Here is a 27181-nt window from a genome sequence, read left to right as displayed (position 1 = left end):
TCAATTATACCTCAATAAAAAAATTGATTTCTTCAGAGAAAAGTATTTTGGCAATAATATTAGTAAATGGTAGGTGAATGTGATGTGTGATCAATACGGGTTACATCCAGGTCCATGAAGGCCTTTGGAGACAGACAGGAATGTTTATAGCATTTTAATGGATTTCAGCTACAGGAACCTAATGTAACTTAATTGGGAACCTGACTGTGAGTTACCTAGTAATTTAATACAAGTACCTAATTCTAACTTAATTAGAACAATTTTAAACAAAAATTAAAATACTCTTGAGTCAGAAAATGCTTATAGTTTAAAATCGTTTTTTTTTTCCAACCTGGATTCATCTAAATAGACAAGAAAATGATGTGGATAAGTATTTTCTCAATTCTCCCAAGGATATCATTCCAAGAGAAAAGTTAATTCATTATAAACAATGATGCCTTAGGTCAGTAGTCTTAATTCTCTCTTGGACACAGATTGGGGAAGACTGATTTAAAATGTTTCCCCTTCAAGAGATTTTAAACACAACCTAAAAGTTTACTCGGCAAGTTACCACTGAATCTTTATTTTTGTGATCTTCCACGATGATCATGAATGGAATAGAAAAGTAAGGTTACTTTTCAACACAAAATGAAGATCACTAGATAATTTCAGCAGAGATAATCTCCTGAGACAAAGCAAACACCTCACAAGGCTTTTTATTCATCTACTACTTTCAACCTTGCTATTACTTCTATACATGCCTCCCCCACTTTGAGCAATAACCTGGATCTTTTTACTTGAAAAGATCAGAGTTCTTTGGCTCTTCTCTACAATCACCAAAAAAACCAAAAAACAAAAAACAAAACGTTTCCACTGCCATGCCTTCCTCTCCATCTCAAACTTTCTACTTTCAAACTACCATCTCACATTCCTTGGCCATTCAGGGAAGCAGGACCCTTTACTTCATCCTTTTCTTAATTTTGTCTCATTAATGAGCACGACAAATATCAACTCCTTTTACTGGTCTCTTTAGAGTGAACAAACATGAAGTGTGTTTTGTGTGCCAGGAACCACAGTGGGAGCTTTCACGTAAGCCAGCACATCTCATACTCTTCCTCTAGCAAATGAGGAAATCCATCACTTACAAATTGTGTATATTTTACCATATGGATGTTTAATGATTACTGACTAAAAGCGATGCTCTGGAAATGTGGGCTGGGGGACTAAGCAACCCTGGTTTACCTCCAAATACCCCCAATTCACAAATCCCAGTTTAAAAAGCACAGCCGAGATCTTTTGCTATATTTCTCCCAACATTTAAGTGATTACTTTGAATTAGATATTCTGAAATACAAAGATATTTATACTATACCCTTAATTCTAAATGTCTCCATTTTCCAAAAGCATTTAAGACTCCGCTTAAATGCTACTGACACCAATATCATCTTTTGGATTACCCTAGCCAGAACTATCCTTTCCTAAGGAATCTTAAAAAAGTTAATTTTAAACTTTAACATCTGTATACATGTCTATTTTTGCTTTATAGAGTAGATGCTCCTTAGGGTGGAGTCATTGCTTACTCATATCTTTATCTCCACAGCATCCTATATATTTGGATATGGGGGTTTAAGGACAGATGGTATAATCAAGGTCTAGAGAATTATGCTGAATACAAATTGCATTTCCACCACTCATTTCAAATATGCAATGTTGGACAAGTTTACTCAACTTCTCTGAGGTCTGACAAAAGTAAAAGAGGGAATGTTAGTGTTATGAGAGTTAAATTCAATGTTAAGCAGTTAGAATAGTGTCTGGCCTATTATAACCACTCCATGAACATTATTTATAACTCATTCTCCCAGCTGTTGTGAGAAGGAGGCAAATGTTTGGCAAAGTGCATGGGCACATAGTAAACACTCCACGGTAAACAACTGAATAATAAATTCACGTTTTGTATCTTACACAAAAAAATTTAAATGCATTAAAGAACGAAGGATATTTCATTATAAAATGTCCATTACTGAAAGCAAAGCAGACTCCAGACCATAACAGATCACTAGTAACATGAGGCAGAATAATTAAAAGCCCTGAGCGAGATCTTGTTGAGGAGCTCTTAACCTGGGGAGATGTGGTGTCTATGAGTGAACCTACTTAAGTTTTTGCAACACTGTGTCCTCTACCATTTTTCTAGAAGGATCCATAACTTTCACCTGTTTCCCCAAGGATTCAACCTCCGTTGTAATTCCAACTCTGCCTCAATCAGCCTTGTACAAACTTAAAAGTTTTAAACTACAAGATACAGAACTTGGACTTATTAATCCCTAAGGTCTTCAAGCTCCAAAATCTTTGAACTTATGCTTCATAACAAGTAAAAAGAAGAGCGGGCAGGAAAACGTTTAAATATAAAATACTTTCTTCCATTTTTTCAGAAAGGATATTCTCATACTATTGTATTTTTTTCTTCTTCTTATAACACTCCTGAGCCAAAGTACTTTAGAGTATTTGGGGGGGGGGTGAGACTGACAATAAAAGAGTGCTGTCTGTCGTGACTGCCATTCTTACCAGCCACTTATATTTGCAAAAGCAGAAAAACACGTCAAACAGTTTTAGAAGCAACGTCCTAACCCTTCCTTGACCCCTAGAAACTTAAAGTGGGATCCCAAAGCATTTGACATTCCACTTTTGACATATACACTGTACCTAATTTCAGAAGGAGTGCTTTTCTGCGTAAGACCGTAGTATGTGGTTAGCACACACCACTATAGCATGAGTTAAGATCAGCTGCCACCGTTTCAGGGCAGAATGAGGTAGGTTTGGCAAAGCCCCGGCACTGCCTCCCACACCACCTCAGATTCGCCCCGGCACTGCCTCTCCACACCACCTGAGATTCCCGGACCCCACCGCCGCCTCCCTCACAAAACTCAAACTGGACCAGGGCCCCACAAGGCCTGAGGCGGCGGCCGCAGCGGGAGCACAGGCCGCTGCTTACCGCAGCCCCCAGTCCAAAAACCCAAGAACTGGCCTCAGACTAAGAGGCCCCGCTCCTTCCTGCAGGGTCTGGACCTACCATCGCTCCGTTGGTCCGAGCCCGGGAGCCCTCACTTGCCACCGGAGACGCAGTCCCTGAAAGACCCACCGACCCGCTGACCAGCCGACTGACTGACGTGGAACTTCCGGGAGGCGATTCTCGCGATAGTGGAAACCAGGATCCTAGCGCCTGCGCAAACGCGACGCAGGGGTGACGTTTCCAACTCACTCCCTAGTTTCCTAGGCAACGCGGCCTTCTAAACTGTTTGGAGTCGCCGTGGGGCCGCTTGGGAAGGGGGCGTGTGTGGTTTTTACCGCCGAGCGAAATGCTCTGGGGCTCTTAAAAGAAGACGAGAGCTAGGCAACAAAGATAGAAAAAAATATATACATATATGAGAAAAACGAGATGCTTAGTACCCTTGGACGCTAACAGCAGGGGGAGCTCCCCCTCAGTGGAGTTGTGGCTTGAGGAGCTCCCTTGGCTTCCTTCCGACTCTGAAGGGAGGGTTGGGGAGAGAGGGTGAAGCAAGGCTCCAAGGCCTCAGTACTCGGATGGGCTAGAGAATGAGGCCCGGCGAGTTCTCTGCGAGGCCTGGACCGAGCGCCGAGGGAGGCTGGGAAGAAATGGCCGGACTCGGGGCCGAGCTTCAGGCCTGCGAGGTTGGAAGGAGGCTGAGAGCCTTCAGTCTGGAGCCCTCAGGAGATGGGGACTACCCCACCATGCACGATCACTCTTTACTGAGCATCCACTGTTTTATTCATTTATTTAACATTTATCCATCTTCGGCTGTGTGCCGGAAGTATTTTCCTCTCAAATCCTCACATCAAATCTGAATTATCTCCATTTTACTAATGAGGAAACAGACTCAAAGAAGTTCCTTGGTCAAAGCCGCATAGTAAGTGCTGGAGTCGGGATTTCATCCCAGATTCCTATGTCCTCAAAGTCCCGTGCTCTTTCTACTACAGCAGGTACCTTAAGGTAGTTGAACTCTGGAATGAGGACCTGAGCCACAGGGGTTGGAAAAGACTGCAAGAACATTTGCCTACCACCATCGTCCTACACTCCTGCTTTTTATTTTGTTTGGTTTTAAAGCCCGTGGGCCAAAAAAAACTTGTTACATATGAACGAGTACCTCTGGCTTGAGAGAAGCCTTGGCTTTTTTAGACCTCTTTTCAGAAAATCTAAAATGGGGTCTCTGTGTGTAGAAAGTGTTATTCACAGGGAGACATGGACTCTGCATCAGGTAATTGGGCTTTTAGTGGGAAATTTGGGGCTAATGTGATGGGCCTCAGAGTTCCTCATATTGAAAAAAGTTAGGTTGGGGCGCGTGGGTGGCTTAGTTAAGCGTCTGCCTTCCGCCCAGGTCAGGATCCCAGGGTCCTGGGATCAAGCTGCACTTTGGGCTCTCTGCCCAGCGGGGACCCTGCTTCTCCCTTTCCCTCCTGCTCTGTTCTCTTCCTGTCAAATAAATAAAAATCTTTTTTAAAAATTGGGTTGAATAATTTCTAAAGATCCTTCCATTTCTACTATTCTGTGTTTCTGTAATATTTAATAGTAGAAAGAACAGCAGGTCTGGAACTGAATTTTAAAGCCAGCAGTTTTATCTTATGAAATGTAAATTGAGACTAATAATTGAATACTTTGCTTACTCTGTGGAGTGATTGAGGATCACAAGAGTTACAAATGCAAGCTCTATCTAATTGACTTAAATAGTGGAGCTTCCAATGTTTCTGATTCCTGGATCCCCTTGCAGTTGAGAACGTATCTTCAGACTTGGCACATTACCAAGTAATACAAAATAAAATGACATAATCTCTATTCTCAAGGCACTCAGTTGGGGATACTTAAATCCTTATGTACCACTGGGCACTCAAGGATTTATTTAGCTGGTATTGAGGAGAGCTGAGCCCTCAAATGTCACACTCACTTTGACTTTATCTTTTCTCATTTTTTCCACTGCAGTTAACCAACATTAAGTCCTGCAGTTGTATACTATAAATTCATTTTTCTTTCAGCCATTACATACTGAATTTGTACCATATCCAAAGCACTATACTAGGTGCTGCCTGAAAATTAGACCTATAAAAATTTAGTTTTGGATTTGGTTGAAAAAAAATTCCATTTTAAAGAAATAAGATTCTCAGGGCGCCTGGGTGACTCAGTCGTTAAAGCATCTGCCTTCGGCTCAGGGCGTGATCTCAGGTCCTGGAATCGAGCCCCGAATCGGGCTCCCTGCTCCACTGGGAGCCTGCTTCTTCCTCTCCCACTCCCCCTGCTTGTGTTCCCTCTCTCGCTGGCTGTCTCTCTGTCAAATAAATAAAATCTTTTAAAAAAATAAATAAGATTCTCACATATGAACTAATACATAACATTAAATATATGGGTATATTCCTATGTTTTCAACTGTGGGTTTAAAATCTTTTGTTTACTCTGTGGTTTAGAGGAGACTGGAAGGTTAGGAATATAGCTCTGAGGAAAAAAAGAGATATGGACAAGCTTAGCAAATTGGTAAAGGTTTTCCCAAGAGGTTGATTGCAATTGATCAACAAATCTTAAAGTCTTACCTGGTCAATTTCTAGAATGACTGTTTCAACCCTGCTTTTTTTCTGCTGCCAGGAGAATTCCAAATGGAAGTTCAGCTAGCAATGCCTCTATCAGTACTCCGTATACACCATGCTCTCCCCATTCTATTCCCACCCCTTCATAAAAAGTTGAAGTGAAAATAATTCCTTGAGGAAAAGTCTAGTTGGTATTTAAAAAAAAAATAAACCTCTCTCTTTTTCTTTCTCCTCCTTCCCTCTACCTCTGTGCACACACGTGTATGTGTATGTGTGAGATTACTTAGCAAAGTGGTGGGTAGGCACATGAATAATAACCTAGTTTCTCTCTTCAGAGGGAGGTCAGTTATGTACAAATAATGAAACAATATACCAAATATGAGTACCAGGAGAAGTACCAATCAAGTACTCCGAGAATAAAATATCTAGCCAGGGGTATCAGTTTCATAAGTGAGGCATAATTTGAGCAGGACTTTGAGGTAAAGAGTATATGGTATGTTTGAGAACCACCAAAAAGTCCAGTTTGCTTGGTATTTGTTTAGAAGGGCATTGAGGGAGAAGACTGGAGAGGAAGGATGGAGCTAGAACCTGAAGATTCTTAAATAGGGAGGAATTGGGCTTTGATTCAATAAGCAATTTGGCCAGAAAAGAAACCTGTTCCTATCTGCACTCTGTAAGATTTACCTTTTGTTCATGTGTAAAAAGAAATGGATTGGGACAGTGAAATACCACACAAGAGAAGTGTGAAAATAACAGTAATTATGAATACATTTTATTGAGTCCCCACTGTGTACCCAGTATTGGAATATGCACTTTGCTCACTGTGATTCAGACAGTAATACTAAATGGTAGACATTATTTTCTCCAACTCCTAGATGAGATACTGAGGTCCATTGGTTGAGTAATATTCTCCATTCCACACTGCTCAAGAATGAGTGACAGACTTGAGATATGAATCCAAGTTTATCTCCAAAACAAACGCTCTTTTTACTGGACTGATATTTCTTCCTTTCTCACTAAGAAGCTAGAGTCAACAAGACACACAAATGATTGGCATTTGTTATGAGTTAAAGGGTTGGGAGACATCCTAATACTTTTGAATGTTTCAAATCTAAGGAACCTGGAGGAACACCTTTAATTAAAGAAGTGGAGCCAGTAAATGACACGGAGAAGAAACAGAATAAGACATCTAGGAAAACTGTATGCCACAAAAGGAAAGGAGAGGGAGGACATAATAGGGTGGCCAGCAGTCTAGATGGCTTTAGAAAACTTAAGGAGGTTTGGTATTTGGGGAAAAAAAAATTATTGCCAATGAATTAAATGATTATGAAGACACTAGTAGTCTTCAAAAAAGGCATTATTTCCTGATGACTTCTTATATGACAGAAATCATGAAGAGTTCTAGAGCTAGATAAAAAAGACACCATCCCTATCCTAAAGGTGCTTGAGCTTAGTATAATAATATATTAAAAACACTGTCCTCACACACATAACCAGGGTGATTATTCTTCAAAGGGACTTTATAAAATTATTTTGCCTGCCTAAGTAATGCTAAGGGAAGCAGCTTTGCAAGGGATTAAGACATGACTGGATGGTAAGGAGGTCTAAGTAGTGAGTATAATCTATTTCACCAAAAGAGTAGTATGAAAAGGCAAATGTTGATGTCTCACTGAAAGTGAATTGATTCTTTCTGTAGGTGTAGTTGACATTACTTCATAAGAACACTCCAAATGGCCATATGCAAGTAAACAGACCTTGCAGTGGGAGTAAGAACTAGCCAGACAAATGTCAAGAGGGTATATGCGGAGCATTTTAAGTGGAGGGAAGAGAGAGTTTAACTTTTCCAGATAACTAAAAGTGTTTTAGCATGTCTGAGCCAGATAGTAAGAAGGGGGGGAATTGAGAAATGGGACTAGAAAGATAGATGAAGCTCAGATCTTGAAGGTCCATGATTGCCAGTTTAAGGAGTCTGGACTTTATCAAGAAGGCTCTAGGGAACCATTGAAGAATGTTAAGTAGGGTAATCTTCATGCTCCATTACTGATTCATCATTGCATGTCAGTTACTTTCCCTGTTAAAGGAAATGTTAAGGTTATCAGCTGGATCTCTGCATGAAGTGAATAAGAAGAGTTTTGACCACATAATCACATACCAACCATCGGCAGACTAAATTGAGTCGAAGAACCACTGAGCTGTCTTCCAAGAATGAAGCTTGTGGATGCCCGACACCAGAGGCAAAAGTTTTGATTGCAAAAGCATCAATTAACCACAACGTGCTGTGCATTTCATCTGATTACCTTCTAAGAATTTAAAAGTTGTTAAAACAAATTTACTCCATGTGATGTGGGCTTGGGGATGAAGGAATGTTCACTTTTGTCTACCTGAAAGCATAAAAACCTAAATTTTAGTCCTTGTTTTTGGTGTGGGTATAAATATTACCTTTTAAAAGAATGCATTAACTTCATGTTTAATAAAAATTTTTAGAGGAGGCAGAGTTTAAAATGAGCTTTGAATGAAATGAAGGAGGTGACTGCATAGACTGGAATTGCTAGACACTGTGAGTATAGTAATAGAATTTGGGGAATTTGTTGTTTAGTGACCTCCATAGTGTTCTATATGTCAGGACATTCTATACCCCACTCTTCACATGCAGAGTGCTAAGACCACCAATGTTAAGTCTTGACCAACAGGCTCTGGAGACTTCTCTGTCTCAGGGTTGTCTTGTGGGGTGACCTTTCCCAGTCTCAGTTACATTACCTGAGAAGTAGTGTTGGACAAAATGAACCCTGAAATCCCTTCCTATGCCAAGCTTCTTTCAACTTTTGAGTGTGAGTTTGTATTCTTGTCAAATAAAGAGGGCAAAGGGATGCAGGATGTGTGAGTAGACCTGTGTTTTTACTTCATGTGTCAATGCAGTAGTTCTTCCCTACATATTTCACAACACGCATCACTCTTTTTCTCTGGAAGCCACCTTTGATCAGCAAATTTGGGGTGAGGGTTCATTATCCTTTGAACAATACTGTACAAACCTGGGGTCCTAGGGCTTTGCGCAAGGATGTGAGAGGATCAGGAGCGGAGGCCCAAGTGTGCATGGTATGCAGAGGTCCTTGGTGAACATTTTCTAACAACCAATGCTTAACTTTCTTTCCAGAGAAAAGATATTACAAAGTTTTACATAAGCAAGTTGATAGGTTTAGAGCAATTATGTTTCCTTAAGAATTATGTCCTTGTAAATAACAGTGCTGCGTATAAATAAATGGATAATAGTGACAAATAGCCTGGATATCTGGCGTGTAGCAGTTACCTTGAAATTAATTGAAAAAGAAATTTAATGTAAAAGTGAAATATCTGGAGTGACAAGGCACTGCACAGTATAATGTCCATCAAATTGCCTTATTCCACTTTCTTCTAAAGAATTTGTCAGCTCAAGTTGATCTAAGGGCATTACTGAATTTGAATTCAAATGTCGTTCAAGCCCAAGGTTTAAAAAATGAAGTCCTTGGGCTCTGAGCTCCTAATATGCTTCTGTACCTGAAGATGATAGTCCAAATCATATTGAGCTGCACTACTACAGGACTTTTCATTTGATGTCAAAACAACTTCACGTTGATAGTGCTTGATCCACCACTAAAATCCAAATAAAGGTACTGTCGCTTGGAAGAAGAAATTGTTTCTTTTGCTAAATATGGCTATACCTTGGCATATCTTACATTGACAAAGAATGCAGATATAACTTTATCTTGAAAAAGTTTTTATATAAAGTGAATGTTACTAGCTACCTGGGTCATATATACATTTTATTTACACACACACATATATTACAGGTGGTTTTATTTGTATCTTCTAACTTTTTTCTATTATAAACATACTGTGTAATAAAATTTTTATGCAAATATATAGCAAAGGGGCTTGTCATTTGAGGGAAGCCTATTTTGAATCTGACTATAAAGCAAAGAAATACCTCTTATTTTCTGCATAAACCTGTATTTTCATTTTATAAAGCCTATTTAAAGTGCAACAAAAGGATATAGTCTTATTAGGAATGAACAGTTTGCCAAAAGAGAATGTGCAATCCCTGAGTGTTCCAGGGGAAGTATGAACCAGGTTTTGTGAAAGGAAGTTATCCTATGGATTTTTTGTTAAGGTGTATTCCTGGTAGAACTAGACAGGGAAGCAGCTGTGTTGGAAGATTTAAAAGTGCAGGGGTGGGGTGGGGGCTGGCTGGCTCAGTCAGTTAAGTGTCTGACTTCAGCTCAGGTCATAATACCAGGATTGAACCCCGCATCGGGCTCCCTGTTCAGAGGGGAGTCTGTTTGTCCCTCCGTCCCTCCCCCGCTAGTGCTCTCTCTCAAAACAACATCTTTAAAAACAAATAAACATGCAAGAGGGTAAGGTTGAGGCAGGGATCAAGAAGGAGGAAGGATGAGAGCTGCTTAAGGTAGCCCAGTGGAAGGGCTGTAAGCAGAGTTTGTATTCAGCTGGTATGTATTAGTACTGCCAACACATGTGTTAAAATACCAGTTGCTAGATAGCCGCTACTTTGAATGTCTCCACCACCCTAGCTGATCAGGTCCCTCCCCTGGGCTTCTCCACATTCTAGCCACTAAAGGGGTAACAACTTATACAAGGGGCCCCAGGACCCTGGTCTCGTGCAACAGCCAGCATCTGGTCTGCTACTGGGAATCTTCTCTGTTTGAAGAGTGTTGGTGCTTTTTAGTACTGGCAGATATTTTAAGTATCAGTCCTGTCTATAAGGTAAGGATAAGGAACGGGTCCTTGACGCACCAATAAATGAAGAATCACTGAAAGGAGGAAGCGGGTGATTTCCACCAACAAGCTATATTCATGGTAGGGCAATTATAAGGCGGGTTTGGTTGGTCTTTGACAGCCACTTTCAACCTCTCAGGTACCCCATCCCCCTTTCCCACCAACTCTGTGCCAGTACAGACCTTGTTCTGTAACTTTCTCCAATACTGGTCTGATGAACTTCTCTCCTAGTCCATCACTTTAAAGTGCAATCAATCAACACTGGTTTTTCACACCTCTCTCCAGAATTTTTGAGGGGACCATAGACTAAGAGAAGGGATCAAATTCATTTTTGAATGGCGGTTATATGCAGAATTCCAGGTTAGCACTAATTTTCTTTGAGCACATCAAAGCTGGATCAGTCTACCGTTTTCTGATATGCTGTTAAAAGTCCATTATCAGTAGCTCCTTTGAAGATATGAAGATAACTTTTTTCTCTGGTTGCTTTCCTAGATTTTCTTTATGTCTTAGTTTTCTGCAGTTTCATTATGAGTTGTCTAGGCATGGGTTTCATTCTATTCTGCGTAGAATCCAGTGAGTCTCTTAAATCTGTGAATAGGTGTCTCTCATCAGTTCTGAGAAATTCTTAATCTCTACGCTAGTTTCTCTTTCATCTCTTCCTGGCGTGGCAGCGTCAGAACTTTGTACTGTATTCTCCACACCTCCTACGTACTCTTGTGTATTTCTTTTTCATTCTCTCAGTACTGCATTCTGTATAAGGTCTTCTGCCCCACCTTCCAGTTCATCATCTCCCCCTTATATTGTCACTGTCACAAATATGATTATCGAGTTTTTATTTCAACTACTTTCTTTTTTTTATTTTTAGTTTGGTTCTTTTTCAGAAATGGGGTATAACTTTTTATAGCCTCCTTTTAGTTATTTTCAACGTTGTCATTTATTTCCACAAACATATAGGCATGTTGTTTTTAAACCTGGGTCTAATAGCTGAAGTCTGTATGGGCCGCTTTCTTCTCTCTTGTTTTGCTGGTTCTTATTCCCTTGATGCTTGATTATCTTTGGAGAATAGACTGGTCACTGTCCTTAAATTATTTATGGGGTGCTCCAAAACCTAGTTCGGGTGTGCCTCCCTTCTACCTTTACAGCCTTTATTTTGGTCTTGCCAAGCACCTGGGAGCAATAACAATTGAGATCTCTTCACACCAAATTCATGGCTTAAAAGTTTCCAGCTCACCCAGGCTAAGTGTACACACAGTACAAACCCACAAGAGGGTGGTCTGTGGCCACAACGTCTCGAAGACTTTTTGTTCCTTTTCTTTTTAATTCTCCTGCCTTACTAATTACCAAGGCAAGCTTTTCAGCAGCCCCCTGAGGTTGAGGGGCAGGGGAGGCAGATTGAGATCTGGTTTATCCTTAATCTGCATGCGTATTAATTTGGGGAAGTTGTCCAATAATACTCACCAGTTTCTGAGGACCCCAGGTCTTACCTGGTATCCAGCCAACCCGTAGCGGCCACAGCAGTGTTGACAGACACTGTTAGGGGTTTTGATCATCCAGTAGTCTTCTTACCATTTGGTAGCATCCAGATATTGACCTGAAAATTCTTTATTGTGTTTTCAGGACTTTGGTTATTTTAAAATAGTAGTGTTTGTTTAAATCCATTTGAGCAGTATTTTTTGTTCGTGTTTTCAGCAAGAGTGTTGATCTGAATAACGTATTCACTATTGCCTGAAACCTGTATGACAGTAACACCAAAGCTACATTTTTATTTTTATTTTTTTAGAGAGAGAGCACGGGTGCAAGCGGTGGGGCCGGCGGGACTGGGGCAGAGGGAGAGGAGAGACAGAATCCAAAGCAGGCTCCCTGCTCAGCACAGAGCCCAATGCAGGGCTCGATCTCAACGACCCTGAGATCATGACCTGAGTGGAAATCAAGAGTCAGATGCTCAACCAACCAAGCTGCCCAGGTGCCCCCCAAAGCTACATTTTTAAAAGAGGTGAGACAGAGCCATTCCCAGTGCCCCTGAAAATTGACCTAATCTATGGGTGATATAGCAGGGTAATATTTTGACATACTTGGCAAGAATTTCCCCCACATTTCTCCATATGCCTATTTTCTTTCAGCATCTCTCAGCTTTGAATCTCCCACAGCCTCTGTTGAATCATCTGTCTCAAACTTTCCCTCCATTCTCCCCACGACTGCCACCTCCCTGACCTGGATCAAAATATGAGGGAAAAGTTCACAGCAGTCACCAGTATTCCCAGATTAGAGCAGACTCTTCCCTCAAGGGCAAAACATGTATATACACATATATGTTTTCATGCAACTGCAACACTTCACAGAATCCATGTGAAAAACCCAAGCCCCGTGTCTATGATGTAGACATTGCAATTAAATTCAACAAACATTTTCTGATGACCGCTTCTATGCCAGAAACCATGAAGAGTTCTAGAGCTAGATAAAAAAGACACCATCCCTATCCTAAAGGTGCTTGAGCTTATTATGATAATACACTAAAAACACTGTCCTCACACACATATCCAGGGTGATTACTCTTCAAAGGGACTTTATAAAATTATTTTGCCTGCTTAAAAAAAGCAGAAAGTTTGGATGTACTCTAAATTCCATTTGCAGCAAAAGGAGCAGGCGCCTCGCTACAGGTTTCAGGGGCCTAGAGCCACATGGTCAAACAAGTGAAGAGTGAATGACACAATCTGATGATCACTCCGCAGGTGTCAGCAGCACTCACACAGAGCCCCTCCCTCTGAACCCTGGTCATGGAAGGCCATGTTCTCATAAGAAGTTGGGACCAATAGCAGTGGTAATAGAGCATCCATGGGACACCAAAGGGAAATGCAAACCGCACGTTGTTACCAGGCACATTGCCTGGATAAGGCGGAACATAAATTTTGCTTTCAGCATTAGGAAAGTAGGCAAAAACACCCGAAATGTAGCCACATCTTCCAACAGTCAAGATTACTGTGAATAGGGTTCTTCATGTCTTAATGCAGCATTAGAACATTTTCCACAGATCAGATATGTTCCCCTTGTCTCATCCCCTAATGATCTCATTTGCAATTCACTGAAAACCTAGGGTGTACGGTACTACCCTGAGTGAGATTCACCAGTGAGCTAAGATGGGGTAAGTTCCTCAGCCTGTGACTGCATAGTGGAATTGCATCATACACTTAAATTTATGCAAATTCAGCTCTTTGAGCTCAGAAATAAAGATAGCTTAAATAATATCAGCAGTACCTCTCTTTCTCCTGGAATGAACACAAACTAGAAGTGAATCTGCTATTCCTTCAAAGCACCTCCGTTCCTCTATATCTCCCACAATGAGAACTGTTCCCTCAGTGAACGGGAGTCTAGGTAATTTTCCTATCCCATGCCTCTAAACGCGATCCATCTGTTATCTAGAACTAACTCAGGAAGCAGTGAGCAAAGGGAAAAATGGCTGCGTTGGGTTATTAGGTGCTGCTATGGATACAGTGAAGATCCCTGCTGTCCAATAATCTTCACTGCCTGTATTGAGCTCCACGAATAGGGTGAAAACCAAAGGCAAAAGGAGCACTCAAGACAAAAGGAGGAGGTGGCATACCCTTGGCCTTAAGAGATTAAAAACCTTCTTGGAGGAGGAGACACTTAAGAATGAGCCAGATTATTTCACAGTTGACCAACTGTCACAGAGTTTGGTGCTTTTCATCCAATAACTCTGAGGGCATCTCCATTTTATAGATGAAAAATCTAGTGGACACAAAGGTTAAATAACTTGCTTAAGGTCACACAATATGTGGTAGAGCTGGACCTCAAACCAGGTGGGTACTGTAAGGATTCCTCCCTGTGTAAGGATAATGTTAAGTTGATTAGGTTCTTAGAACACTTAATAATAAGTGAGCACTCAGTAAATACTATCTTCCCTTCTGCCCATATTGTATCCCTCTCTAGCACCTAGCTCAGAAGCAAATATTGAATAAAAGGGCCGAGAAAAAGTGGGGTGGAGGATGGGTTGAGCTGTGTAGGGCAGGAAAAATGGTACAAATCACTGGGGCTTGTCAGTGGACTCTGCAAATCCCATGTAAAGATTTCTAAGGATATAATAAAATCAGTACACAGAAATCTGTTGCATTTCTATATACTTATAACAAATTATCAAAAGAGAAATTAAGAAAACAATCCCATTACGATTGCATCAAAAAGAATAAAATACCTAGGGATAAATTTAATCAAGAAGGTAGAAGACCCGGGGGTCGCCTGGGTGGTGCAGTCGTTAAGCGTCTGCCTTCGGCTCAGGGTGTGATCCTGGCGTTATGGGATCGAGCCCCACATCAGGCTCCTCTGCTATGAGCCTGCTTCTTCCTCTCCCACTCCCCCTGCTTATGTTCCCTCTCGTTGTCTATTTCTATCTCTGTTAAATAAATAAATAAAATCTTTAAAAAAAAAAAAGGTAGAAGACCCACACACTGACACTATAAGACATTGGCGAAAGAAATTGAAGAAGACACAAATAAATGGAAAGATATTCTGTGTTCATGGTTTAGAAGAATCGATATTGTCAAAATGTCCATACTACCCAAAACAAACTACAGGTTCAATGCAATCCCTACCAAAATTCCAGTGGCATTTTTCACAGAAATAGAAGAAATAATCTTAAAATTTTCATGGAGCTACAAAAGACCCTGACGAACCAAAGCACTACTGAGAAAGAAGAACAAAGCTGAGACATCACATTTCTTAATTTTAAAGTATATTACAAAGCTATAGCAATCAAAATAGTATGGTATTGGTATAAAAACAGACCCATAGATCAATGGAACAAAACCACACATTAATTTATGAAAAAGGAGCCAAGAACATACAATGGAAAAAGGTCAATCTCTTTTAAAAATTCTGTTTAGCAAACTCAATAGCTGCATGTGAAAGAATGAAACTGGACCACTATCTTACACCACACACAAAAAGTAACTCAAAATGGATTCAAGACTTGAACGTAAGACCTGGAACCATGAAATTTCTAGAAGAAAACATAGGCTGGTGTTATACGCAAACAATGAATCACAGAACACTACATCAAAAACTAATGAAGTACTGTATGGTGACTAACATAACATAATAAAAAAATTAAAAAAAAAAAAGAAAACAGGCTGTAACTTTTTGACATTGGTCTTGGTGATAATTTTTTGATTTGACCCCCAAAGCAAAGGCAACAAAAGCAAATATAAACGGGTGGGACTATATCATACTAAAAAGTTTCTGCGCAGCAAAGGAAAACATCAAAAAACTGAAAAGTTAACCTATCAAATGAGATAAAATATTTGCAAATCATATATCTGATAAGAGGTTAATATCCAAAATAATATAAACAAGCCATACAACTTCATAGCAAAATGAAAACAACAAACAAAAAAACCCCCAATCCAGTTATAAAATGGGCAGAGGATGTGAATAACCATTTTTCCAAAGATGACATGCAGATGACCAACAGGTGCATGAAGAGATGCTGAGCATCACTAATCATCACAAATCGAAACTATAATGAGATGGCACCTCACACCTCTTAGAAAGGCTATTAGTACACTAACATCAGGTGTTGGTGAGGATGTGGAGAAAAAGAAACCCGTGTGCATTATTGATGGGAATGTAGTTTGGTGCAGCCCTATAGAAAACAGTATGAACGTTCCTCAAAAAATTAAAAATACATCTACCGTATGATCCAGCAATTCCACTGGTGAGTATTTACCAAAGAAAATGAAAAGACTCAAAAAGATGTATGCATCCCCATTTCATTGCAGCATTATTTACAACAGCCAAGATATGGGAACAACCCAAGTGTCCAACAATATATGCATGGTGAAAGAGATTGTGGTGGTGGTGGTGGTGTGTGTACAATGGAATATTATTCAGCCATAAAAAATAAAATCTTGCCATTTACAATGGCATGGATGCATGGACGTACCTTGAGAGCATTATGCTAAGTGAAAGTAGTGAGGCAGAGAAAGACAAATACCATGTGATCTCACTTACAGGTTGAATCTTAAAAAAAACAAAAACCGAAAAACTCAACCTCATAGATACAGAGAACAGGCTAGTGGTTGCCAGAGGCAGGGAATGCGGTGGAGGGTAGAATTGGTGAAGGGGATCAAAAGGCACAAACTTACAATTATACAATAAGTGCGTCCTGGGGATGTAATGTGCATCATCGTGCCTATAGTGAATAATACTGTCTTGTATATTTGAAAGTTGCTAAGAAAGTAGATCTTAAAAGTTCTCATCACAAGAAAAAAAATTCTGTAACTACGTATGGAACTTAATGCTAACTAGGCTTACTGTGGTGATCATTTCACAATATATACAAATATCAAATCATTATGTTGTACACCTGAACTAATATAATGTTGTATGATAATTATACCTCAATAAAAAGGAGTGAAAACTTGAAAAAAAAGATTTCCAGCTGGTCTTCTATTACTGAAAAGTTGAATATAAGATCTTCGTTGGGACATCCAAACCTACTATATATAAATATTTGTTGATTGATTTTCCAAAAAAATACTTATTCACACTTATGGTATTATATGATATACTATATATTAATGTGTATATGTGTGTATATATATATATTTTTTTAATTTGGCTATCACATGGGAGTACTTTCATCTTTTTTCTTTTTTTTTAAGATTTTATTTATTTATTTGACAGAGACAGAGACAGCCAGCGAGAGAGGGAACACAAGCAGGGGGAGTGGGAGAGGAAGAAGCAGGCTCATAGCGGAGGAGCCTGATGTGGGGCTCGATCCCAGAACACCGGGATCACGCCCTGAGCCGAAGGCAGACGATTAACCGCTGTGCCACCCAGGCGCCCCAACTTTCATCTTTTTTCTAACTCATGTACAGCGGGCATTGTTGTTCTCGATGTCTGTATAACCTTCCTATTTGAAGGAATTCCCCCTCCTCTGGCAGCTTGAGCTCAAGCATGGCCACGTGGCCTCAGTACAACTTGAAAATTGCTCCTGTCTATGCTGAATCTTGAGAGGCTGCTCAGCTGGTGATAATTCATGGTGAAGTCCGATAGCATAGAGGGCATGACCAGTGCAGCAGAGCCCATGGAGAAGATGCAGAGGCCTGATGCCCATGGGGCCGGCAGAGGCCATGGTACTGTGTCCAGCAAACAGATTCTGCGGTGGGTTAGGCCTTCTTCCGCGGCCCGTGTGCTTCTGATACATGCTAGAATTGGTGTCTGTTATTTTCAACCAAGAGCCCTGCTTAGTATGGTGTCCAATAGCCCGCCCACAAACAAAAGATGGTATGATGGGCTCAAGAGTAATTTTGAAACCTGAAGAAAAGACCCAAATATCACATTGATTTTAACAATAGCCAAAGCAAGTTTGGGAGAGCAAGTAACCATTCCAAATTGTCCCTGAGTTAGGTAACCATTTACGGAAATAATACTTCTTTCTCTCTAGATGTATGGGTGTCAAGAAAACAGCTGGAGTCTATCATAAAACCAGGCCTGACCCTTGGCTCTATGTGGTTCAGTTGGTTCCCTGGCTCATTTCTTATTTTATCCAAAGCCAGGTCAGACCGTCCGGGTGGAATGTTCATAAAAACCAAAACCTTAGTGTGAACATTTTCTTTAAGGTCAGTGTAATTTACAATCTGTCCGGAGAAGCTTTTAGAGATGTAGGATGTGATGTGGAATGTGGCTGTAATCCACAATGCACTCTCATTACCCTTCCCTCCTATTAGAAATTGATTCTGGCACAGCTCCTTCAGGTGGAAAGTGACTCTGTCAGCAACTGCTGTTTCGTTTTTCACACATTTGTGTTCCCCCTACCAGAGTATTAAAGCCTCCTTAATGTTTAGGAAAGGTTAAAAACAGTTATCACCAACATTTAGAGTTTCATATCTCCCTGTTATTTCTACTGTGCTTTGCTCCTTGGGCAATTAGCAATCATGTGGAGTGGAAGATCTTTTCCTCAAATTACCTGAGCTTGACTACTCTGTATGCCAAGTGACCCCGAAGGAAAACATGCCCAAACAAGTCAGCTGGCTCTGACTGTAGTTGGCAGCACTTATCTCCCTTTTTCCCTACCCTTATGGATCTTCCTTGCACTTTAGGAAAAGATAACACTGTCACCAAACTACGGACACCTTGCAACTTGACTCTAGACAGATCCAGAGAACACACCGGACTTTTTCCATAGATGAATTGAAGCTGCCGAAGAGGATGGTCAGCTCATCTCTGTATGTGGCCATTAGCATTCCCATAACTTTCAGGGTGTTGGGTAGTGTGATGATTAATTTTATTTGTCAATTAGATGAGATCACAGATGCCCAGCTATTTGGCTAAAAATTATTTCTGGGGTGTCTCCAGATAAGAGTGTTTCCAGATAAGACTAGCATTTGAACTGGACTGAGTAAAACAGATTTCCCTTCCTTGCATGGGCAGGCATCATCCAATCTGTTGAGGATCTGCACAGAACAAAAAAGTGGAGGAAAAGAAAATTTGCTCTCTGCCTGACTGCTTGAGCAGAGACATTCATCTTCTCCTCCCTCAGGCTGAGACTTACACCATCAGCTCCCCTGGTTCTTAGGCCTTTGGACTTGGATTAAATTACACCACTGGCTTTCTTGGGTCTCTGGCTTGCAGATGGCAAATCATGGGACTTCTCAGCCTCCATAATCAAGTGAGCCAATTCCCCATAATAAATCTCTTTTATTAATTAACCAATAATCCTATTGGTTCTATTTCTCTAAAGAACCTCGACTGATACAGATAGTATCTCTTAATAGTGCCCATGGTGTTCACTTCCTGATATCATGCTTTTTAACCTGTTTCAATTCATGTATACCTCCTTTGGTTAAATATAAAATATTCTTTCACCCCATACATTGAACATTACATCTTCCACAAGTAGATTCTGTTTAATCTTCTTTAAACTTGTTCATTTTTCAAGTTTCCAAATATGGAAGCATATTGAACATGCCTTTTAAAAATGAAGTAGATTGCCTAGAGATTTGTGTTGGCCTCTTTGGGGAGGAAGCTCCTGGTTAACGGTCATGGATTATGACAGACATAATGGGTGGGCCCAACAGCTACCTCAATCTTCTTATTGCCATCCACTTTAAACACCAAGAAGCTTTCCCAATTTTTCCTGCACTGAGGAATGGCCCTATGGCATGTTATCGTGGCAGTGATAGGTAAGTAGATGTCTGCTGCTTTGCTTTCCTAAGAAAGGGACAGACATAGCCGACTCCATCTCTCCATGTCTTAACTTGGGGAAGTTCACCACCTCTAGCAACCTCAGTCTTTTTAATGTAAAATGATAATAGCGTCTAATTCATGGATTGCTACAAGAGTTATAAGCATAAGTGAGGATAACTTTTAAAAAATATTAACCCATTTTTTTGTATCTCATATTTCTTACCCTTCATGCTACAACTTTCCTCCCCCCACCAATACCTTATTCACGGTCAACTATTTTATGGTCCCTACCCTAGGGATGAGATATACTGGTGAAAACAGATATACAAGGAGTTTCTTCTAGACACTGAGTAGGTAGAGGTGAGAAAAGAAAGGACTCAGGACATAGACTAGAGAATTCAAGATATTTTAAAATTTATAAATATTAGTATTTGATTTCCACTTCCAGGAAAATGAAGTAGATGTACTTTTCCCTCTTCCTCTTCCTAAATATAACAGACCAGCCAGGGACCCCAGGACCGAAATAATGACACCATGGTGAGCTTCTTTTTGCACTGTATATCCCAGACTTGGAGCTGAAGAGACAGCAACCTGGAAACCCCAATGGGCACAAAAAACAACAAAAGTCCCCCAAAAACCTGTTCTCACTAGCCAATAGACCAGGAAAGGGGCAGCCTAGAAAGGCAGAAAATTTTTAGATGATAACCTCTTCAGTCTAGCCAAACACTACAGAAAAAAAAACAACAACCCTGCTTCTCCACCCCCACTCATGTCAGTAAAGACTAAGTAGTGAGCCTAGACTTCCACCTTCATCAAGCTGCGTGACATGTCTCAACCCTCTTGTTGCAGTGGTGTCAGAGAAGGTCAGTAGAGAGCTGGAAACTTTATCCTCACTGGTTGATAAGGAGGTCCACCCCTCCACCGTGTCAGCAGAGACCATATGGGAGCCTGGACTTCTACCCCAATCTGTCAGTAATGATGTCAGTAATGACCCACTGGGGTGGTAGCAGAAGAGGCCTAGTGGAGAGTTAGCCATAAAGGACGTCACCCTCTCTTCCACCCTCATGATGTTATTGGAGGTCATGTGGGGAACACCAATGAGACACTCCTACCCCTCCCGGCTACAGAGATATCAGTAGAGGCCTAGTGACAAACTAGAACTTCTACCTCCACCTAACAGTAACAAGGAGCTTCCCCCACCCTGCTCTCAGATATCAGTGGAGGCCAAGTGGAGAATCTGGGTTTCCACTGGTATCTGGCAGTAATGAGATTCCCTTCTCCCTTCTGACCCCCAGCCACTAGAGTAGTATCAGAGGAAGTCAGCTAAAACAGAAGGTTCAAATAAGATCAAGAGTCAAATGTCATGCCCCAAATGTCCAGATTTCAATTGAAAATCACTCATCATACATTTCAAGGTGAGTGGAAAAAGACAATAGATGTCAACACCAAGACACCCGAAATGTTAGAATTATGTGACAAAGAGTTCAAAGCAGCCATGATAAAAATGCTTCATGAGCAATTATGAACATGCTTGAAACAAATGAAAAGTAAGAAGAAAGTCTCAGCAAAGAAACAAAAGAAGAACGTCACATCATCAGAGTCCTGGAAGGAGAGGAAAAACAGGATGAGGCTGATAACGTATTCAAGGAAGTAATGGCTGGAAACTTCCCAAATTTGCTGAAAGACATAAACCATAAAAAAAATTCAAGATACTAAGAGCACGCCCAACATGATAGACCCAAAGAAACCCATACCAAGAGTACATCATAGTCAAACTTTGGAAAAGACAAAGAAAAAAATCTTGAAAATAGTAAGAGAGAAATGACACTTGTGGGGAAAGACCATTTGATGACAGATTTCTCATCAGAAACCATGGAAGCAGTGAAAGTAGGACATTTTTCATATACTGAAAGAACTATCAACCCAGAATCCTATATTCAGCAAAAATAACATTCAGGATTAAAGAGAAAAATCAAGACATTCTCAGATGAAGGAATATTAAGAAAACTATTAAGAAAACTATCACCAGCAGACCTACTCTAAAAGAATGACTAAAGGAATTTCTCACAAAAAAAGGAAATAATAAAAGAAGGAAAGGTGAAACATCAGGAAAGGAAAAAAAAAGCTTGGTAAGCAAAAATATGGGTAAATACAATAGACTTTTCTTTTCTCATATGTTTTCTATATTATGCTTGATAATTAAAGAAAAATTATACCACTGTCTGATACAGTTCTAAATGTATATGGGGAAATATTTAAGACAATTATATCATAGGTGGGAGAGGGTAAAAATATGTGAAGGTAAATAAAGTTTCTCCACTTCATATGAACTGGTAAAGTGATATTAGTAGATCATGACGTTATGCATTTATACAGTAACACCTAGATTAACCACTAAAAAAGCTATACAAGGAGATGTACTAAAAATATAATGGAAGCCATAGCAATCTTGAGAAAGAAGAACAAACCTGAAAGTGTCACACCTCTTTGATCTACTACAAAGTTAGAGTAATCAAAATAGTACGAAACTTGCCCAAAAGTAGACACATAGATTGGTGGAACAGAATAGAGAGTCAAGCTTATTTTGTCGATTATTCTATGACAAAGAAGGTGGGAATATACAATGGGGGAATAGACAGTCTCTTCAATAAATGGTTCTGGGAAAACTGGACAGCTACATGAAAAAGAATGAAAGTGGACCATTTTTTTAATACCATGCACAAAAAGAAGCTCAAATGGATTAAAGACCTAAATGTGAAAACATAAAACTCCTAGAAGAAAACATAGGCAGTAATCTCTTTGACATCAACCATAGCAACATTTTTCTAGCTATGTCTCCTTACACAAGGGAAACAAGAGCAAAAATAAACAATTGGGACTACACAAAAATTACAAGAAAAAAAAACCCACAAAAACTTTTGTGCATCAAAGGAAACCATCAACAAGATGAAAAAGCAACCTACTCAATGGGAGAAGTTATTTGTAAATGATATATCTGATAAAAGGTTAATATCCAAAATGCTTAAAGAACTTACACAATTCAACACCAAAGGAACCAATAATCTGATTAAAAATTTGTAGAGAGGGGCGCCTGGGTGGCGCAGTCGTTAAGCGTCTGCCTTCGGCTCAGGGCGTGATCCCGGCGTTACGGGATCGAGCCCCACATCAGGCTCCTCTGCTGGGAGCCTGCTTCTTCCTCTCCCACTCCCCCTGCTTATGTTCCCTCTCTCACTGGCTGTCTCTCTCTCTGTCAAATAAATAAATAAAATCTTAAAAAAAAAAATTGTAGAGGACCTGAATAGACATTTTTTGAGAGACATACAGATGGTCAACAGACACGTGAAAAAATGCTCAACATCACAAATCATCAGGGAAATACAAATCAAAGTCACCCTGAGTTATCACCTCACACCTGTCAGAATGGCTATTATCATAAAGACAAGAAATAACAAATGTTGATGAGGATGTGGAGAAAAAGGAACCCTTGTGTACTGTTGGTAGAAATGTAAGTTGATGCAACCACTAAGGAAAACAGCATGGAGGTTCCTCAAAACATTAAAATAGAAATACCACATGATCCAGTAATCCACTAGTGGGTATTTACCCAAGAAAATGAAAAATATATATGCAGCCTTATGTTTATTGCAGTATTATTTATAATAGCAAGATATGAAAGCAACCCAAGTGTTCACCAAAATATCACTCAGCTATAAAAAGAACATAGTCTTGCCATTTGTGATGACATGGATGGATCTAAAGGGTATTGTGTTAAGTGAAGTAAGTCAGACAGAGAAAGAAAAACACCATATCATTTCACTCAAATGTGGAATCTAAAAAACAAAACAAATGAACAAAAACAACAACAAAAAAACGAACAGATGCTTAAATACAGAGAGTAAATTGATGGTTTTCAGAGGGAAGGGAAGTGAGGGACAGACAAAATGGGTGAAGGGTAGTGGGAGGTACAAGCTTCTGGTGTGAAATGCACATGTCACTAGAATGAAAGGTACAGCATAGGGAATATAGTCAATGATATTGCAATAGTGTTGTATGGTGAGAGATGGTAGCTACACTTGTGGTGAGCATACCATAATGCATAGAGCTGTCAAATCACTATTTTGTACACCTGAAACTAATGTAACATTGTGTGTCCACTATACTTCAATAATATAAAAAAAATCTTTCCACAAAGATAAATCCTGGGCCAAATGGTTTAACTGGTAAATCTTACCAAATACCCAATGAGAAATTAATATCAAAATTTCACTGACACTTTGAAAAAAATTATCGCAAGTAAAGAACATTATGGACCAATATAACTAATGAATATAGATACAGAAATCCTCAAAATATACTAGCAAACTGAATTGAGCAACATATAAAAATGATCAGACTATGACCAAGTGGGATGATTTCATAAATGCAGTGTTTAACGTTTAACATCAATCAATGCAATACACAATGGAATAAAAAACAAAAATATCATTTCTATAGACCCAGAAAAGTATTTGTCAAATCCAAAACCTATTTGTGATAAAAACCTAAACAGGCTTTTAGTAAACAAAAATTTCTGAGACCTACTAAAGGGCACCTATGAAAAACCCATAACTAACTTCACACTTAATGGTGAAGACTGGATGTTTAGGAACAAGATAAGTATATTTAATTTGCACTCTATTCAACATTATACAGGAGGTATTGGCCAATGGAACTCTGAAGAAAAGAAATAAAATTCTACAATTTGGAAATGAAAAAATACATTATGGCTAAATCAAATTGGAATTCTTTTTTTTTTTTCCCCAAAGTAAGCTCTATGCCCAGTGTGGGGTTTGAACTCATGACTCTGAGATCAAGAGTTGCATGCTCTACTGACTGAGCCAGCAGGCACCCCCAAAATGGAATTCTTTAAAAGGGTCAAGTAACCCACAGGAAGGCAGGGAAAAAGAAACAGAAAAGTGAAAAGCAGAACAAACAGAAAACAAAAAATAAAATTGCTAACTTAAATTTTGACAGAGCAATAATTTCATTAAATATAATTGACCTAAGTACACTAAATAAAAGACAAGGATTGGCAGAGTGGATTAAAAACTGACCCAACTATATGTTATCTACAAGAAACTCATTTCAACTATGATACAGGCAGATTGAAAGTAAAAGGATGGAATAGATATATTACACACACATTACTTAAAAGAAAGCAGAGGTAGTTGAATTATTTCAGATAAAATAGACTTCAGAGAAAAGAAAATATCCAGACAGAGAGACATTATATAATGATAACAAGATTGAGCCACCAAAAAGAACACTAAATAGGTATGTACCAAACAATAGAGCCACAAATATGTGAAACAAAAAGTGATACAACTAAAAGGAGAATAAGACAAATCCACAATTATAGTTGGAGACTTCAACACTCCTTTCTCAAGGACATAGCAGAGCTCTGAATTCAGCACCACCATCAACAAACAGGATATAATCAACATATACAGACCATGCTGTCAAACAATTTGAGAATACACATTCTTTCCAAATGCCCACAGAATATGTACCAAGATAAACTATATCTTGGGCCATAGAATACATTTTTAAAAATGTAAAAGAATTTGAAATAATACAGTGTGTTCTCTGACAATTGAATCAAACTAGAAATCAGTAACTGAAAGATAATGGGAAAATCTCCAAACAGTTGAAAACTGAACAGTACACATCGAAATAATCAATGAGTCATGGAGGAAGTTTCAAGGGAAAAGAAATGCATTGAATGGAATGAAAAATAAAAGTAAAATGTAATCAAAATTTTGGAAGCATTGCTGACAAGGAAATGTATGGCACCAAATATCTACATTAGCAAAGGGGAAAGGTCTAAAATCAATAATATAAGCTCTCACCTCAAGAACCTAGAAAATGAAGAGCAATATAAATCCAAAACCAGCAGAAGGGTTAAAAAAAATCTGTTCCGTAAGAACAGAAATTGGTGAACTTAAAACAGAAAAATAACAAAGAAAAATTAATAAAATAAAGAGCTAATCCTTTGAAAAGATCAATAAACTAGACAAATCTCTAGTAAGACTGACAGAAAAGAGAGGGGACACAAATTACCAATACTGGAAATGAACAAAGGCTATTATTACAGACTTTTCAAAATCAAAAGGATCATAAAGGAATAATACAAACAACTCTGCATAAATATGAAATGGATCAATTTCTAAAAGAAACACAAATTATCACAACTCACAACTAATATGAAATAGTTTGAATAGTTTTATGACCATTAAGGAAATTGAGTTCACAATTTTAAAACTCCGAGAAAAGAACTCGCCAGGCCCAAATAGTTTCACTGGAGAATTCTACCAAGTGTTTAAAGAGGAATTAACATTAATTCTACACAATCTCTTCTAGGAAAAAGAAGAGAAGACTTTCCACTTCACTTTATAAAGCTAGTGTTACCCTAATACCAAAACTAGACAAAAACAATACCAAAAATCCCACCCTACAGACTAATACCCCTCATGAACTTAGAGACACAAAAATCCTCATTACAATTATATATTATGGCACCTATAATTCACCCATACGTAAGATAATTACACAGTGACGCTTGCTATATAGCTATAGTAATCAAGACTATGTGGTACTGGAAGAGGGATATCCACATAGATCACTGAACAGAATAGGGAACCCAGAAATGGATGCACGCAAATATGTCTGATTTTCACAAAAGTGAAAAAATAATTCAATGGAAGAAATGCAGCCTTTTCAACAAATGATACTGGAGCAGTTGGGTATTTTATGGGAGAAAAGAAGAGAACCTCACTCTAAGTCTCATTCTTTCTACAAAAAGTCAAAGCGTATAACGGACTTAAAAGTAAAACATAAAGTTGTAGAGCTTTTACAGAAAGAACAGGAGAAAACCTTCAGATCTAGAGGTAGGTAGAGTTCTTAGACTCAAACCGAAAGCACAATCCGTAAAGGGGAAACAATTGACAAATTGGACTTCATTGAAACTGAAAACTTGTGCTCTGTGAAAGACCCGGTGAAGAGGATAAAAAGACAAGCTACAGACTGGGAGAAATATTCACATACCACATATCTGACAAAGGACTAGTAACTAGAATATACAAAGAATGCTCAAAACTCAACAGTAAAACAAACAAATCCGCTCAATTATTTTTTAAAATATTTATTGATTTGAGAGGGGCGCCTGGGTGGCACAGTCATTAAGCGTCTGCCTTCGGCTCAGGGCATGATCCCAGCGTGATGGGATCAAGCCCCACATCAGGCTCCTCCGCTGGGAGTCGGCTTCTTCCTCTCCCACTCCCCCTGCTTGTGTTCCCTCTCTCGCTGGTCTCTATCTCTGTCAAATAAATAAATAAAATCTTAAAAAAATATATTTATTTGAGAGAGAGAGAGAAAAACACAAGCTGGGGGAAACAGAGGGAGAAGCAGACTGCCCACCGAGCAGGGAGCCCGACGCAGGGCTGCATCCCAGGACCCCGGAATCCTGACCCGAGCTGAGGGCAGACGCTCCACCGACCGAGCCACCCAGGCACCCCACAAATAACTCAATTATTAAATGGGCAAACAACATGGAGATTTCACCAAAGAAAATATAGAGAAGGCAAATAAACACACAGAAAGACGTTCATCA

At 39.4% G+C, this 27181-nt stretch overlaps 1 protein-coding gene across 1 annotated transcript in view; it reads right to left on the bottom strand.

Annotated features, from left to right (window-relative positions):
* COPB2 (COPI coat complex subunit beta 2) overlaps positions 1–3170 on the bottom strand; it is a 31869-nt gene extending 28699 nt beyond the window's left edge. The window contains exon 1 of the mRNA XM_008707951.2: positions 3047–3170. Coding sequence (XP_008706173.1) covers positions 3047–3049 — 3 coding nt within the window. The 5' untranslated portion in view covers positions 3050–3170. The remainder of the gene's footprint in view (positions 1–3046) is intronic.
* Positions 3171–27181: the final 24011 nt, after the last annotated feature.

Source organism: Ursus maritimus, unplaced genomic scaffold (assembly GCF_017311325.1).
Source record: "Ursus maritimus isolate PB19 unplaced genomic scaffold, ASM1731132v1 scaffold_20, whole genome shotgun sequence".
NCBI classification, from domain to species: Eukaryota; Metazoa; Chordata; class Mammalia; order Carnivora; family Ursidae; genus Ursus; species Ursus maritimus.
The sequence above is the reverse complement of the archived record's forward strand: the minus strand, read 5'-3'. Positions and strand labels throughout refer to the sequence as shown.